This window comes from Saccostrea echinata, unplaced genomic scaffold (assembly GCF_033153115.1).
Source record: "Saccostrea echinata isolate AGI-Se365-2 ecotype Australia unplaced genomic scaffold, CSIRO_AGI_Sech_v1 ptg000044l, whole genome shotgun sequence".
Lineage (NCBI taxonomy): Eukaryota > Metazoa > Mollusca > Bivalvia > Ostreida > Ostreidae > Saccostrea > Saccostrea echinata.
The window spans coordinates 856,127-869,767 of record NW_026889793.1 but is presented as its reverse complement, the minus strand read 5'-3'; the positions used below and the strand labels follow the sequence as shown (position 1 = coordinate 869,767).

The following is a 13,641-nucleotide window of genomic DNA, read 5'->3' as shown; positions in this document are numbered from 1 at the left end:
AATATAATATAAATATCATCCATTTTTAGTTTGTCTTTATGTTGTTGTAGAAATATTTAACATTCCATGGAACCTTTATAGAATTGTATTATACTCAGGTGACAGTTAAGGTCCATGGGGTCTCTCGTTAAAAGTTTTTTTTTTTGTCTAAAGTAAATAGCTACGGCATTCTTTGGGTTTTCTTTAATTGCGTTTGACAAAAATATGAAACCAAAAGCAATCTGAACTATTTGTTGTAAGACATGGATCAAATGTCAAAATTAAAGTACGTTATTCCAAACAGAAGACAATAAGATTAATGATGAGTATGTAATGTAGTATATTGTTTTATTTTTCAATATAAATATGTTCAATTAATGAACCTTGAATCCCGAAAGAAGGTATTTTTGTTTAGATATGTTTAAATGAAAGCATTAAGTGAAATGTGCAAGTGATCTCTTCTCACATCTTAATCATTAATCAATATTTACTAAGTGAAAAACTAAAGTTAATCGCTTTTGACATTGGAATCGTCGACGTTTTTTCCCCCCAAAACAATAAGACAAGTTTTAACAAACCTTTGGAAAAAATTAAATCTGATACAGGATGAAGAAGATAGATCGATCGCCCAAACAAATAAATGTTCTTACCCTGAGCTCAATCAAAATATAAATCAGAACGAGAACAACCTTATTATACTTCTCCAAACTCAACAATCACATACACGCACTCCCACGTCAAAACTATCAGAAAGTAGTAGTTTTCATAGGGATATGTTTTAATTTCACAAGAACTACTCTACAAAGGACCAGATAGGCTTAGACCCCTTTTTGGTCCATAATTTTGGATGTCTCTATGAATGATTCAAGAGTTCATTATTAAAAACCTGTTGACCTCCCTGCTACAAAATGGATATTGGTTCTAAATTATGAGATACACTAAGGTCACAAGCAGGTCTCAAAGTTGGTCATTTTCCGGATTCTCTTATTTCATCCAAATTTTTATGATTAATTTTTAAGAATATTTTATTTCAGAAAAACACAGAGAACAAACTTGCCTATTTATTAAATATATATTTCATTTAGCTAGTTTGAGATGTATTTTTTGTGTATAAAAAATCTGAGACAAGCAAGCTTGTGCGCTTTGTTTTCCGAAATGAAATGTGTCTCAAAGAGCTAAATCCACGAAGGGGTTAAATCGGCCTATTTTTTTTTTCAGAAAAAATTAAATTGAGAGGAAGAAGAAAATTATCAATAGAAATATTATCCTTGGGTATCAAACTTACATAGTATATGCCATGTTTTTTTAATATGATGACGTCATATCTAAACAGAAAACGTCTAAACACGTGGATTTTGCTACTTTTTATCAAAATAAAGCATTTTTTCCGTCTTTCGTCCCCCCTACCGGTTCCTCCGGCCATGTATCATGAATGTTTTGTTATTATAAACGGATATAACTGCTAATTCTGCCTGTCAGTCATACTTGTTTTCTTGAAAGGATTGTCTATATAGAATATAGCTTCATAGTTCGGGCGTTTGAATATGGTGTGTTTTTTTTTTTTTTTTTTTTTGGGGGGGGGGGGGGGGAGGTTATATGCGCTCGACATGTGGTCAATAATTTTTTTAGACGGTCTGTAATGATAGCCATTTACTACTGCAAGTAGCTGCTTTCCGTATATTTTTGTTTAATAGCAAAAGTAACGAGCCGAAATCGTCCAAGTTAAAAATCTCATATGCAATATGTATACGATATAATGATCATTTTATCGTCTTCTGTATATACTCATTATAACCTATCTGTTTGTAGCTGTGTTAGAAATTGCACACGGAGAAACGAAACGTTATTTTAAATATGTGAAAATTATGAATAAAATGTTAAAACTGGCTTTGAACTATATGAAAGTCTTTATTGTTATTATGTTTCAATTTAATCTTCACTTTTCACCAGATAATCATTACTTTTTACGATTTTATTAAACGGGTTTATAATAGGTACTCCCCAACAAAGGAGTGTGTGAGATATGAAAGCAAAACATTTTTATTGTTGTGGATGTGAATTATAGGGTCAAAATTAATAAATAAAAAACAGTCTATTTAAAAAAAAGTTGCTATACATATGCTGTAGCTGTAATTGACGCAATGATGTTTTTTCTGCACTTCGCCTTTATTGCGTTGTCCGTCATCGTGATGTGCAGCATAGTCTGCAAAACTCAATGGCCTGATCCAAGTTATTATTACATGTAAAGGTTATTCTTTTTGTCATCTTAAATCTCTTTTCATATCTTTTGGGTTTATAAAAAAACTTTTCTCTTTCATGATATAACATATTTATTATAATAATTAGTGAATTTTATTTCGATTAAGTAATTTACATTGGATAAAGTGGTATGCATGTCATTTCCGTTTATCTTGTTTTATTTAAATTTTTGGTTCCGTTTTGAAATTCAAATACTCCGGAAATCTTGTGTTTTCGTTGGACTCTTTGTTGTCAAAAAAAAAAATAATAGTAATTAAAGTGTTTAATTTTTTGCGGCCGATTAGACGCTTTGCATCACTCTTGATTAAAAGTCTGTAGTGACTTCTTTCCTGACAATCTTTGGTGCGCAGGATTGCCGTCAAACGTCACTATTTTACGTGAATTACATGTATGAACTACAATTTCATTTCAAATGTCTGGGAAATGCCATAAATTACGGAAGTGCATCGAAATCCTCAAAATGACAATATAATAGATGGCAACTTCAAACGTATTCATTTTAATGCAACTTTTTATTTTAATTTTTTGTTTTCGTTATTAAAGAGTACTTGTGTATTCTCTGATAAAGCGTCTCTTTTATTTGTACGCCGCATGACCATACAATAACACATTTAAGATTATTCTTAATCCATGACTATTTTATTATGTATTTTATATTTATTATGTATATGTTACTTTCTTTTCCAAAATGTCAACGTCACGACGATTAAGTATTTAACGTCAACGTAACGACGTGAAACTATTAATAGGGAAAATGATACTAAATATAAACGAATGTAAAAAGAAAACTTAAAAAATATTGTTAAAAAATAAATTGTTTTACAGCATACAAATCTTAGAGTATTATGTGAGAAAGTTTCATTTATGTTGATGATTGGGCCGATTTTGGCACTTCGTGGATTTAACTCTTTAAAAAAAATGCATCAGAATTGAGAAAATTTGGTAAAATATCCTACTTCGAGACCCTCGTCATTTAAATTTCTTATCTGTAAATGTGTTTTGATTTTTATATCAAATAAAGGTCCACATTCCGTCATCTCCATACCTATTCTTTACATAGAGCGGTAAAGGCATCTTCTTGTGTACACAGAAATTTCTCCTTAATCAGTTTCGCGTCATTGAAGATTTAAAAAATTACGTCTTATCATGTTAAGAAGTAAATACTCTATAAAACTCAAAGAAATAAAATTTTGTATGCATCGACGAATGATGAAATGTCAGGATCCAATGTAGTTTTATAGAAAATTATTCTTTTAACATTGTGAACTTATGTTTCAGTATTTGTTTTATATTGTAAAGTTATAACGATTAAATTTCAGATCTTTTTAATCTGTCACTTCCTTCCTCCAAAATGGGCATACTTTGTACCATCCTTTTGTCAAACGGTTACAAACTTTGCTTGAAGGAACAATGGAAAGATTCCATCAAGGAAACTAGACAAACGTTTAAAGCATTACAGAGTAATGAGGCAGTGGAGGACGAATTACTTATTAAAGAATTAGTGAACAATGATAATATGTTAATGAAGGACGATGTACTCAATAATGTGCATTTCGCAAAAGATGATGTCCGCCATCAAGTTATGAGTTATTTTGTCAGGACTTGTCTAGACACAGATGAGGACTACATAAACTACATTGATTTGTCCTCAGTGGACTCATTATTAGAGTATGTACGCACATGGAGGTTTGGAAATGTTGAAGAGGAAAGGTGCTTACATTTACCAGAGAGGATGGAAGATAAATATATCAAGAAACTTGATGTACATATCTTATGTCATGTCAATATGAAGGAGTTTCGGTGTGGGATAACAGAACTGGCAAACAATTGTAAGTTTTTACAATCCACATACCTAGTATGAAACTTTTAATCAGAAAACTAAATTTTTCGTGATCTGTTTTCAGATAAGCTGTTTCACCGATGAAACAAAAAGATTTTTTAAAAAAACTTCATGATATTTTAAACAAGTTTCATGCAAGTTATTCATTTTAAAATATTTCAAAATGATATACCGGTACTATTAATGAAAACTTCTTAACTTCTGCTAGTATTTGCTAATCGAAAAACAAAGTACAGAACAAACTCGTTTAGTACGGACAGAAATTAAGAGAATTTACTAATATAGATATTCCTGGCCGAATTCTTAACACTCCAACAGGTCGAGACCACTAGATTTTATGACGTCGGCATAAATTTGAATTTTAAATAAGCTGTCTGTTTACTCTTATCGACAGGCCAGTCAGGTGAATGAGTTGCAATGCACTTTGGGCTACTACGAGTTTCAGTATATACACAGCGTATTGAAAATTTATACCAAACCGGTTCATCAGAATAATAATACAATCATGCTAAGGAAAAAGAAATCGAAATCATACAGAGAGAGTGAACGTAAAAAATACATAGATGAAAAAAGTCTTATACATCGATATTATTTTTTCTTAACAATGTGGCAGCATTCAAAAATTTGCCCAGATTTAAGAGATCTCTAGTATTATTAGAACTTAATAATTGAATTAATTTAAGGATATTAGGCTTGTAATAATAATACTCTTTTCAAAAATTTCTCTCTTAGATCAATATACAAAGGGCATTTCAAAATAAAATGAAATTCATCTTCTATATCATGGAGATTACAACATATACATAATCTATAAATCTTAGGTATGTTATGGTATCGCCCTGTTTTAATTTTCAGCATATGATTTGATAACCTAAAGTTTGTTAATAGTTTTCTAAATTTTTTGTCAATAGGTTTTGTTAAATATGATTGCAAAAAGAAATTGTTAATTAAACTTCATCACCAAGTCACGTGGGAATCATGTGAGATATGCAAGCTTACTCCCAGATCAGTTGCGCGTTTATTCCCAGATCGAGCAGAAGAGGTATTTATTGGAAGCGATTGTTATTTTATATTGGATATCAGAACAATGTCAGATTTACAAAAACTTTCTGATGAGTTTAGATTAAGTGATTTGAACAAATCTGGTGACGTTTCAGTTTATGAAGAGACTGATGTACATGTTCTTGGACCACATAAAAACCCTGAAAATTCTCCTACTGAAAAACAGCCAAGCTGTTTAGGAGAGTTCTCCTGCAATAAAGCAGCCAAGCTGCTCAGGAAAATCTTCCACCGACCTACGAGATTCGTAGAAGGCCTCGTAGAAAAACTGCTTTCCCCTAACAAAAAATACTATAGTAAACTGTAGTTTACTTTTCTTAATCAAAGTTTCAAAGTTTTTACTATAGTTAATCAAATTCCAAAGTTTTCACTATAGTAAATCAAAGTTCCAAAGTTTTCACAATAGTTAATCAAAGTTCCAAAGTTTTTACCATAGTAAATCAAAGTTCCAAAGTTTTCACTATAGTAAATCATAGTTCCAAAGTTTTTACTATAGTAAATCAAAGTTCCAAAGTTTTTACCATAGTAAATCAAAGTTCCAAAGTTTTCACTATAGTAAATCATAGTTCCAAAGTTTTTACTATAGTAAATCAAAGTTCCAAAGTTTTTACCATAGTAAATCAAAGTTCCAAAGTTTTCACTATAGTAAATCAAGGTTCCAAAGTTTTTACCATAGTAAATCAAAGTTCCAAAGTTTTCACTATAGTAAATCAAAGTTCCAAAGTTTTTACCATAGTAAATCAAAGTTCCAAAGTTTTTACTATAGTAAATCAAAGTTCCAAAGTTTTTACCATAGTAAATCAAAGTTCCAAAGTTTTTACTATAGTAAATCAAAGTTCCAAAGTTTTTACCATAGTAAATCAAAGTTCCAAAGTTTTTACCATAGTAAATCAAAGTTCCAAAGTTTTTACCATAGTAAATCAAAGTTCCAAAGTTTTTACCATAGTAAATCAAAGTTCCAAAGTTTTTACCATAGTAAATCAAAGTTCCAAAGTTTTTACCATAGTAAATCAAAGTTCCAAAGTTTTTACTATAGTAAATCAAAGTTCCAAAGTTTTTACCATAGTAAATCAAAGTTCCAAAGTTTTCACTATAGTAAATCATAGTTCCAAAGTTTTTACTATAGTAAATCAAAGTTCCAAAGTTTTTACCATAGTAAATCAAAGTTCCAAAGTTTTCACTATAGTAAATCATAGTTCCAAAGTTTTTACTATAGTAAATCAAAGTTCCAAAGTTTTTACCATAGTAAATCAAAGTTCCAAAGTTTTCACTATAGTAAATCAAGGTTCCAAAGTTTTTACCATAGTAAATCAAAGTTCCAAAGTTTTCACTATAGTAAATCAAAGTTCCAAAGTTTTTACCATAGTAAATCAAAGTTCCAAAGTTTTTACTATAGTAAATCAAAGTTCCAAAGTTTTTACCATAGTAAATCAAAGTTCCAAAGTTTTTACTATAGTAAATCAAAGTTCCAAAGTTTTTACCATAGTAAATCAAAGTTCCAAAGTTTTTACCATAGTAAATCAAAGTTCCAAAGTTTTTACCATAGTAAATCAAAGTTCCAAAGTTTTTACCATAGTAAATCAAAGTTCCAAAGTTTTTACCATAGTAAATCAAAGTTCCAAAGTTTTTACCATAGTAAATCAAGGTTCCAAAGTTTTTACCATAGTAAATCAAAGTTCCAAAGTTTTTACTATAGTAAATCAAGGTTCCAAAGTTTTTACTTTGATACTATAGTTACTATAGCAAACTATAGCTAACTATAGTTTACTATAGTATTTTTTGTTAGGGTCAGCACAATCTAAGCATTTCCGCGTTATACAAGAGTTTATCATGGCTGAATGAAACGCTGCTAATGAGCGTTAAGATGAACTCTTGGCTGATGAGTCTGACGGGGAACCACCAGAAAAGATGAAGAAAGTGTCCGGGGAATGTTCTGATTCTAAAACAACGAAAACATCCAAAAATTCTATTCTGGAAAAGTTATCCAAACAATTTGAGGGCAAGGATAAGTTTGGATTACCCATAAGAGATGAACTTGCAAAAATTTTAAAAGCTATGTTTTTTGCGCAGGCAGGTTAAGGCTTCCCGTAGAATGTCACAGTGCACTCTGTGCCTTCACATCTCTGAACTACCAAAATATGACGTCATAATAGAAAATGACGTCAAGTCACTGCAAACTTGAGGTGTTATGACGGGGAGAGTGACATGAACTTTACACTTTATTTCAAACTTGATGTAAAATGCTAGATTGCTATTGCTAAATTCACGGGCCGTTTAAGGTTTTTTAAGTCGTATATGTCCGAATATTTAAAAAAAAACCGCTTTCCTACCCTTGATTGAAATTATTGCTTATGAAAAATATACTTTTGAAATGTACTCTGTTTTATACCTATGGTTGGAGGTAGAATTTATTTTGTGTGCATAAAAGAGTCTGGCGCAGGTGATTAATGAGGATCAATCTGAGAATTTTTGTGGAAATCTGTAAGAAGAGTTTGTTCTCTAACTGAATCTTGCTTGGGAAAATTGTGTGTTGGCTTTGTTTTAATACAAATTACGATATTGTGTGGAAAATACCCTCAAATTTGTAGGTAAGTTGAATTTCTCAGGAAATATTTTGTATCTAAGTAATACTATGACTTTTCCCAAGCACATTACGGATACACAAGGATATGATGAGTTTATTTATATAACAAAATGTTAATAATTATTGTGTTAATCAGCTGCGCCGACGCGATTTATATGAAACACTTCAAAAAATTATAAATGACCGTCATGTGATCAGCAAAGTCATGTGATATCATTACTAATATGTTAATATATAGCCGAGGAAACCCTCTTTATAAATTGGAAGTACTTAAAGAGGCTGGGGGGTTGTGGCCATTTTTAGACTATATTGATCTCCTTTAGAAGAAGAGCTCCATATGAAGATATAGAAAATGATCAAATTTTGAAACTAAAATTTTTGAAATTTTTCTTTGCCAAATGATAGTTGACAGCTTAAGATATCATATCTAAAAAATTAAGTTAAATCTGGTGGTTAATTTGTGGTTAATTTGTTGACCCCCTAGCCTCCTTAAGTTCAATACTTATAAATTAAAACCAAAACCGACCTCGCAATGACATATAATGTTTTGAGTGCATTTTGAAGCTTCGGGAAACCTTAAAATAGCTGCGTGGAGACAAAATTAAGGCAAATGAAGATAAGAAATGTGAAGAATTTTATGATAAATCCAAGCTTCCTCAAAATTGTGAAATATTGTCGGTGCCCAAAGTCGATAAAGAAATATGGCGTTCATTACCGGCATCTGCAAGGAATTCGGATCTGAAGTGGTGGTATGAAAACATAGAATGCATGGAATCACCCATTCTTAGAGAATCACCCTCTTTGGAAATGTTTACCGATGCTTCTCTCACTGTTGGTCAGGGAGCAGTTTTGGGTGATATACGAAGTGGGGGACCGTGGTCGCAGATTGACAGCTCAAATTATCCACACATTAATTATTTAGAACTGTTTGCTGTCTATTTAGCTCTCCAATCCTTTAAGGATAAGATAAGAGATAAGAATTTGAAGCTGCATATTGATAATTCCACGGCTGTAGCCTGCATAAATCATTTTGGATCAACTCAGTCGGTGATTTGTAACCAATTAACAAGAGAGTTTGGCTTTTGACACATCATTATAATGTGCTCCTCACCGCTGTCCATATCAAGGGCTCATTAAACGCTCTAGCCGATTTGGAAAGCCGTAAAATTGACGATGACACGGAATGAATGTTAAACAGAAATCCGTTTTTGAAGAAAACCAGAATATTTTCCTGTCCAATTGTCGACTTATTTGCATCCCGTGTAAATAATCAGTCAACTAATTACATATCATGGCACCCTGATCCAAGTGCTAGTGCTGCTGATGCTTTTACATGTGCCTGGAATTTGTATTCATGTGTGTACATTTTTTCTCCATTTTGTTTGATCCAGCGAATTCTCAAAAAAAAATTTTGGAAGAACAAGTACAAGCTGCAATTATTATTGTTGTTCCAGATTGGCCAACAACGAGTTGGTATCCATTACTGATGAAACTTTGTGTCGACGAACCTCTTATTCTTCGTCAGTCACGGGAAACATTGGTATTACCTCATCGTCCTCAAGAAGTTCACAAACTATACCCAAAACTACGTCTGTTAATGTATCAATCCAAGGTATTCCTGAGAAAGCAATTCTGGTTCTTATGAACTCTTGGAGAGAGTCAACTAAAAAACAGTATGATTCACATATGAAAAGATGCCTTCTCAATAACATTTGTCATGGATTTTCTTACCGAACTTTTTAATAAAGGATATTGTTATAGTACGATAAATTCCTCCAGGAGTTTTCTAAGTTGTTTATTACCACCTGTTAATGATGTGGCTATTGGTTCTGATCCGTTAATTGAACGTTTCATGAGGGGAGTCTTTATCGACCGTCCTAATTTACCGCGGTATACAGAGACCTGGGGTGTGAGCACTGTCTTATCGTTTATTCGCAGTATGGGGATAACGAAGTATTATCAGTGGTTGATTTAACATTAAAGCTTGTCATGCTATTATCTTTAGTAACAGGACAGAGAGCACAGACTCTGTCACTTTTAGATTTGGATAATATGCATGTTTATGAAGATAGAATTGTGTTTTGTGTACATAATCTTGTAAACAATCTAGACCATCTTATCATGTAAAACCAATAACTGTTTCAGCATTTCCTGATAAGACGCTTTGTGTCGTGTCATGTATTGGAGTGTATATAGAAAAAACGGGAAAATATAGAGATAATGGAAATAGAAAACTTCTTTTGACAACGCAAAAGCCGTTCCAAGAGGCATCTAAGGACAGTATTTCTCACTGGATAAGAACTCTGTTATCTAAATCTGGCATTGATACCAGCAAGTTTTCTGGACATAGCACTCGCGCTGCTGCAAGCGCCGCCGCACGTTCTTCAGGAATATCGGTTGACAATATTTTATCATATGTTGGCTGGTCTAATGAGAATACATTTGCCAAATTTTATGACAAAACTGTTTTAGATAATGATAAAGATTTTCAGTCTACAATGTTGTCTTCAGCATGTAGCATGGATGATTAGAATACTCAATAAATCTTTGACATTTATAGGAGTTTCTCTGTTTTGTATAATTCCTATTTTCAGTATGTGAAAATTTGCTTTAAACATCTCACGTGATACCCACGTGACTTGGTGATGAAGGAGAATTAGAAATTAAAGGAGATTTACCTGTAAGGTGAACATTGATTAGAATTCTCCGAAGCACCAAGGAACGTTGGGTATTACGTGCCCACCCTTGATCTCCTCCCATTGGACCTAGGGTGTTTTAAATAAATAAATCTAAACAATATTTTTAGAATTGCTTTTATTTAACTTAAGAATATTCACATATTGAGTTCAATAGTGATCTGGGAGTAGGCTTGCATATCTCAAGTAATACCCAACGTTTCTTGGTGCTTCGAATAATTCTAATTAAAGTTCACCTTACAGGTAAGTCTCCTTCAATTTTCTAATTAAATGTTGATACAAATAACCCTTCGGAGAGTTTTATATACTCTCTGTTATATTTTGCTTTCTAGAAGTCGTAGTTTTATAATGTTACGAGCTCTATCATTTAAATGGTTTTCTGTCCAAAGTTGTCCTAGTCTTAGAAAAGACAGCTCTTTTTAATTTTTAAAATCCATTTGTCATTTTTTAATTCCATATTTTCATAACAAGACTTAAGAATGCAATTTTCTGTTGTTCTTAATTTGATCCAATATTTAAATATTCTTAGTTTCATTGTAACAGATAGTGGAAAACGTTCAAGCTCTGAATAAATCAAGCTGTTTGATGTTTTCTTTCCAACACCAAGAGTGTTTTTACAAAAATATAAAAGTGTACCTTTTCTATATCAGGACATCTGTGACAAAACCCGTATCTCAGATCCATAAAATAATACACTATACATACATACATTTTTAATACATAGAACGTCGTTGATATATCTAAATGTCAAAGACCAGGTTCACTCAGGGCCCCTTTTGGCCATATGTTTTTCTGAAGATAAAAAATTGAAACTGCTTAGGTTTAGTTGACAATGCGTTAAATATCACTTAGACACTTGGCAACTGCATTTCCATAAAAATGACCTAATTTTCTGGCTGGTCAATGCATTATGACATCATAATAGCGTCATTTTTCTACAACCTGAAATTTTCGACAAAAACGGCCAAACTTTTAAGCTATTTTTCAATATTTCGTATAGAGCGCAACTTCTAATCTAAAATGTGCAATTAAATAATAGTAGAACAGTGTCTGAAGATTGCAAAACACGTTTCCTTTTTTTTTTTTAGATCGAGGTGGCGGTCATATTTCGATTCTTCGTTGAAAGTACTGAAATATCCTGTTTTCTTCAAAATTCAAGAACATTGTAATTTTTACATAGCGTATTTTCCAATACAAGGACTTTCAAGGGAATTTTTTAATATGAAATGAAAGCATTAAGTCTATACTTTATATTGATGTTTGACATAGAAAATCGAGTAGTAGTCGATTAAATGTATTTCAACAGGGTCATTTTATGCAGAAAGTGAACCTAGCTCTTTATGGCCAAGAGGCTTCTTTCAATGTAAACGCTTTTGAATAAATTCTGCTTCATAAGAATACAAAACAGGTCTGTCTATAACAGGCCACAACTAGTACAACAGATTGTTGGAAAACCTGGTTAACAAAAAGTAAACAATTAAAACAAGTTATCAATGATTTTTTTCTTTCAAAGAACACGGTACAGTTTCAATACAAATCTTGCCCTGTGTTTTTCTTAAAAAAGAAAGTGATGTAAAAAATTAAAACTCATGCTTTCTGAATCATTGAAATAACACGCAGAAAGATCATACAAATCATTTTTCTCACATGACCTTCCACATGCTAATTGTGACGTCATAAACTTGTGCATTTTCCCGTATTTTCTTAAAAGTTGCAGAAGACACCAATTTTTAATGGCATTTTCTTTCAGATAATATTGTCCACAGGCATCGCCTACAAAGATTTTGAGATATGTGATTTTTCAAAGAATTTTACACAACATATCCGAAAATTAAAGTGGGCGATGGCTGTGGACATTATCTTATTAAGGAAAATAACCCTTGAAATGGGTCGTTTTGAGGCTTTTTCTGTTTGAAATAGAGAAATGCATCAAATTAATGACGTCAAATTTCCAGAATGGTAATCCTTCATACCATATTCTTTTCTGATTTATCACAGTCATATACTCAATAATATTTAAGCCAGTTTAAAACCTTTTGAAAACATTAAATTTTTAGGGCATTATAAAGCTAAAACTGTACCCTCTTCTCAGTAAGTTTAAATAGAAAGTATCCGGTAAGTTGTTGTGACAAAACTGTTAATCATAATTTGTTGATATTAAAAGCTAACATTAGTTTCGAGATTATTATTATTATTATTATTATTATTTGTAAATAATAACTAGGTAATCATTATATCAAATTTATGGCATTTGAGCGGTGTGAAACACTAGAAAAAAATACCGTTCTGTAATTTAGTAATAAATGGGTAATCAAATATCTGACTTTTTAGGTCACCTGAGTCACTCAGGTGACCTATTGCTATATATTTTTGTCCGTGCGTCGTCCGTCGCGCGTTAACATTTAAACATTTTCAGCTTCTTCTCTCAAACCGCTCAACCAATTTCAACCAAATTTGGTATATAGGATCTATAGACGAAGTGGAACAAAAATTGTGAATTTCATGGTCCCTGCCCCCCTGGGGCCTGAGGGGTGGGGCTAAAACCACTAAAATTAATGCAATCTTTAAAAATCTTCTTCTTTACTCCTGGACATCAAGCAGTCAAACTGTTGGCATGATTGTAATAAGCATTGAGCCCTCTTCCAACATTTTGAAATTCATGGCCCCAGTATAAGGGGTTCTGGTGCTAGGGTGGGGCTATATAGATCATATAGTGAGAGCCCCCCCCCCTTCATCTTCTTCTCTGCTCCTGGGTATTAGATAAACTAACTAAGTACATAGTTATGTTGAGCATAGCTGCCTCTTCCAAAATTGTGAATTTCATGGCCCCTGGGTCAGGGGTTCTGGTGTTAGGGCGGGGCTCTATTGATTATATAATGAAAATGCATTATATCTTTGAAAATCTTCTTCTCTGCTCCAGGGTATTAAATATCTTAACTAAGTACATAGTTATGATGAGCATAGCTGCCTCTTCCAAAATTGTGAACTTCATGACCCCTGGGTCAGGGGTTCTGGTGTTAGGGCGGGGCTCTATTGATTATATAGTGAAAATGCATTTAATCTTTGAAAATCTTCTTCTCTGCTCTTGGGTAAGAACTAAACTAACTAAGTACATTGTTATGATGAGCATAGCTGCCTCTTCCAAAATTGTGAATTTCATGACCCCTGGGTCAGGGGTTCTGATGAAGGGGGGGGGGGCTCTATTGATTATATAGTGAAAATTA

At 32.4% G+C, this 13,641-nt stretch overlaps 1 protein-coding gene across 1 annotated transcript in view; it reads left to right on the top strand.

The window, feature by feature from the left end:
* Positions 1-5,444, top strand: part of LOC133201420 (uncharacterized) — a 45,709-nt gene extending 40,265 nt beyond the window's left edge. The window contains exons 10-11 of the mRNA XM_061337222.1: positions 3,558-4,067; positions 5,236-5,444. Of these exons, the coding sequence (XP_061193206.1) occupies positions 3,558-4,067; positions 5,236-5,444 (719 nt within the window). The remainder of the gene's footprint in view (positions 1-3,557; positions 4,068-5,235) is intronic.
* Positions 5,445-13,641: the final 8,197 nt, after the last annotated feature.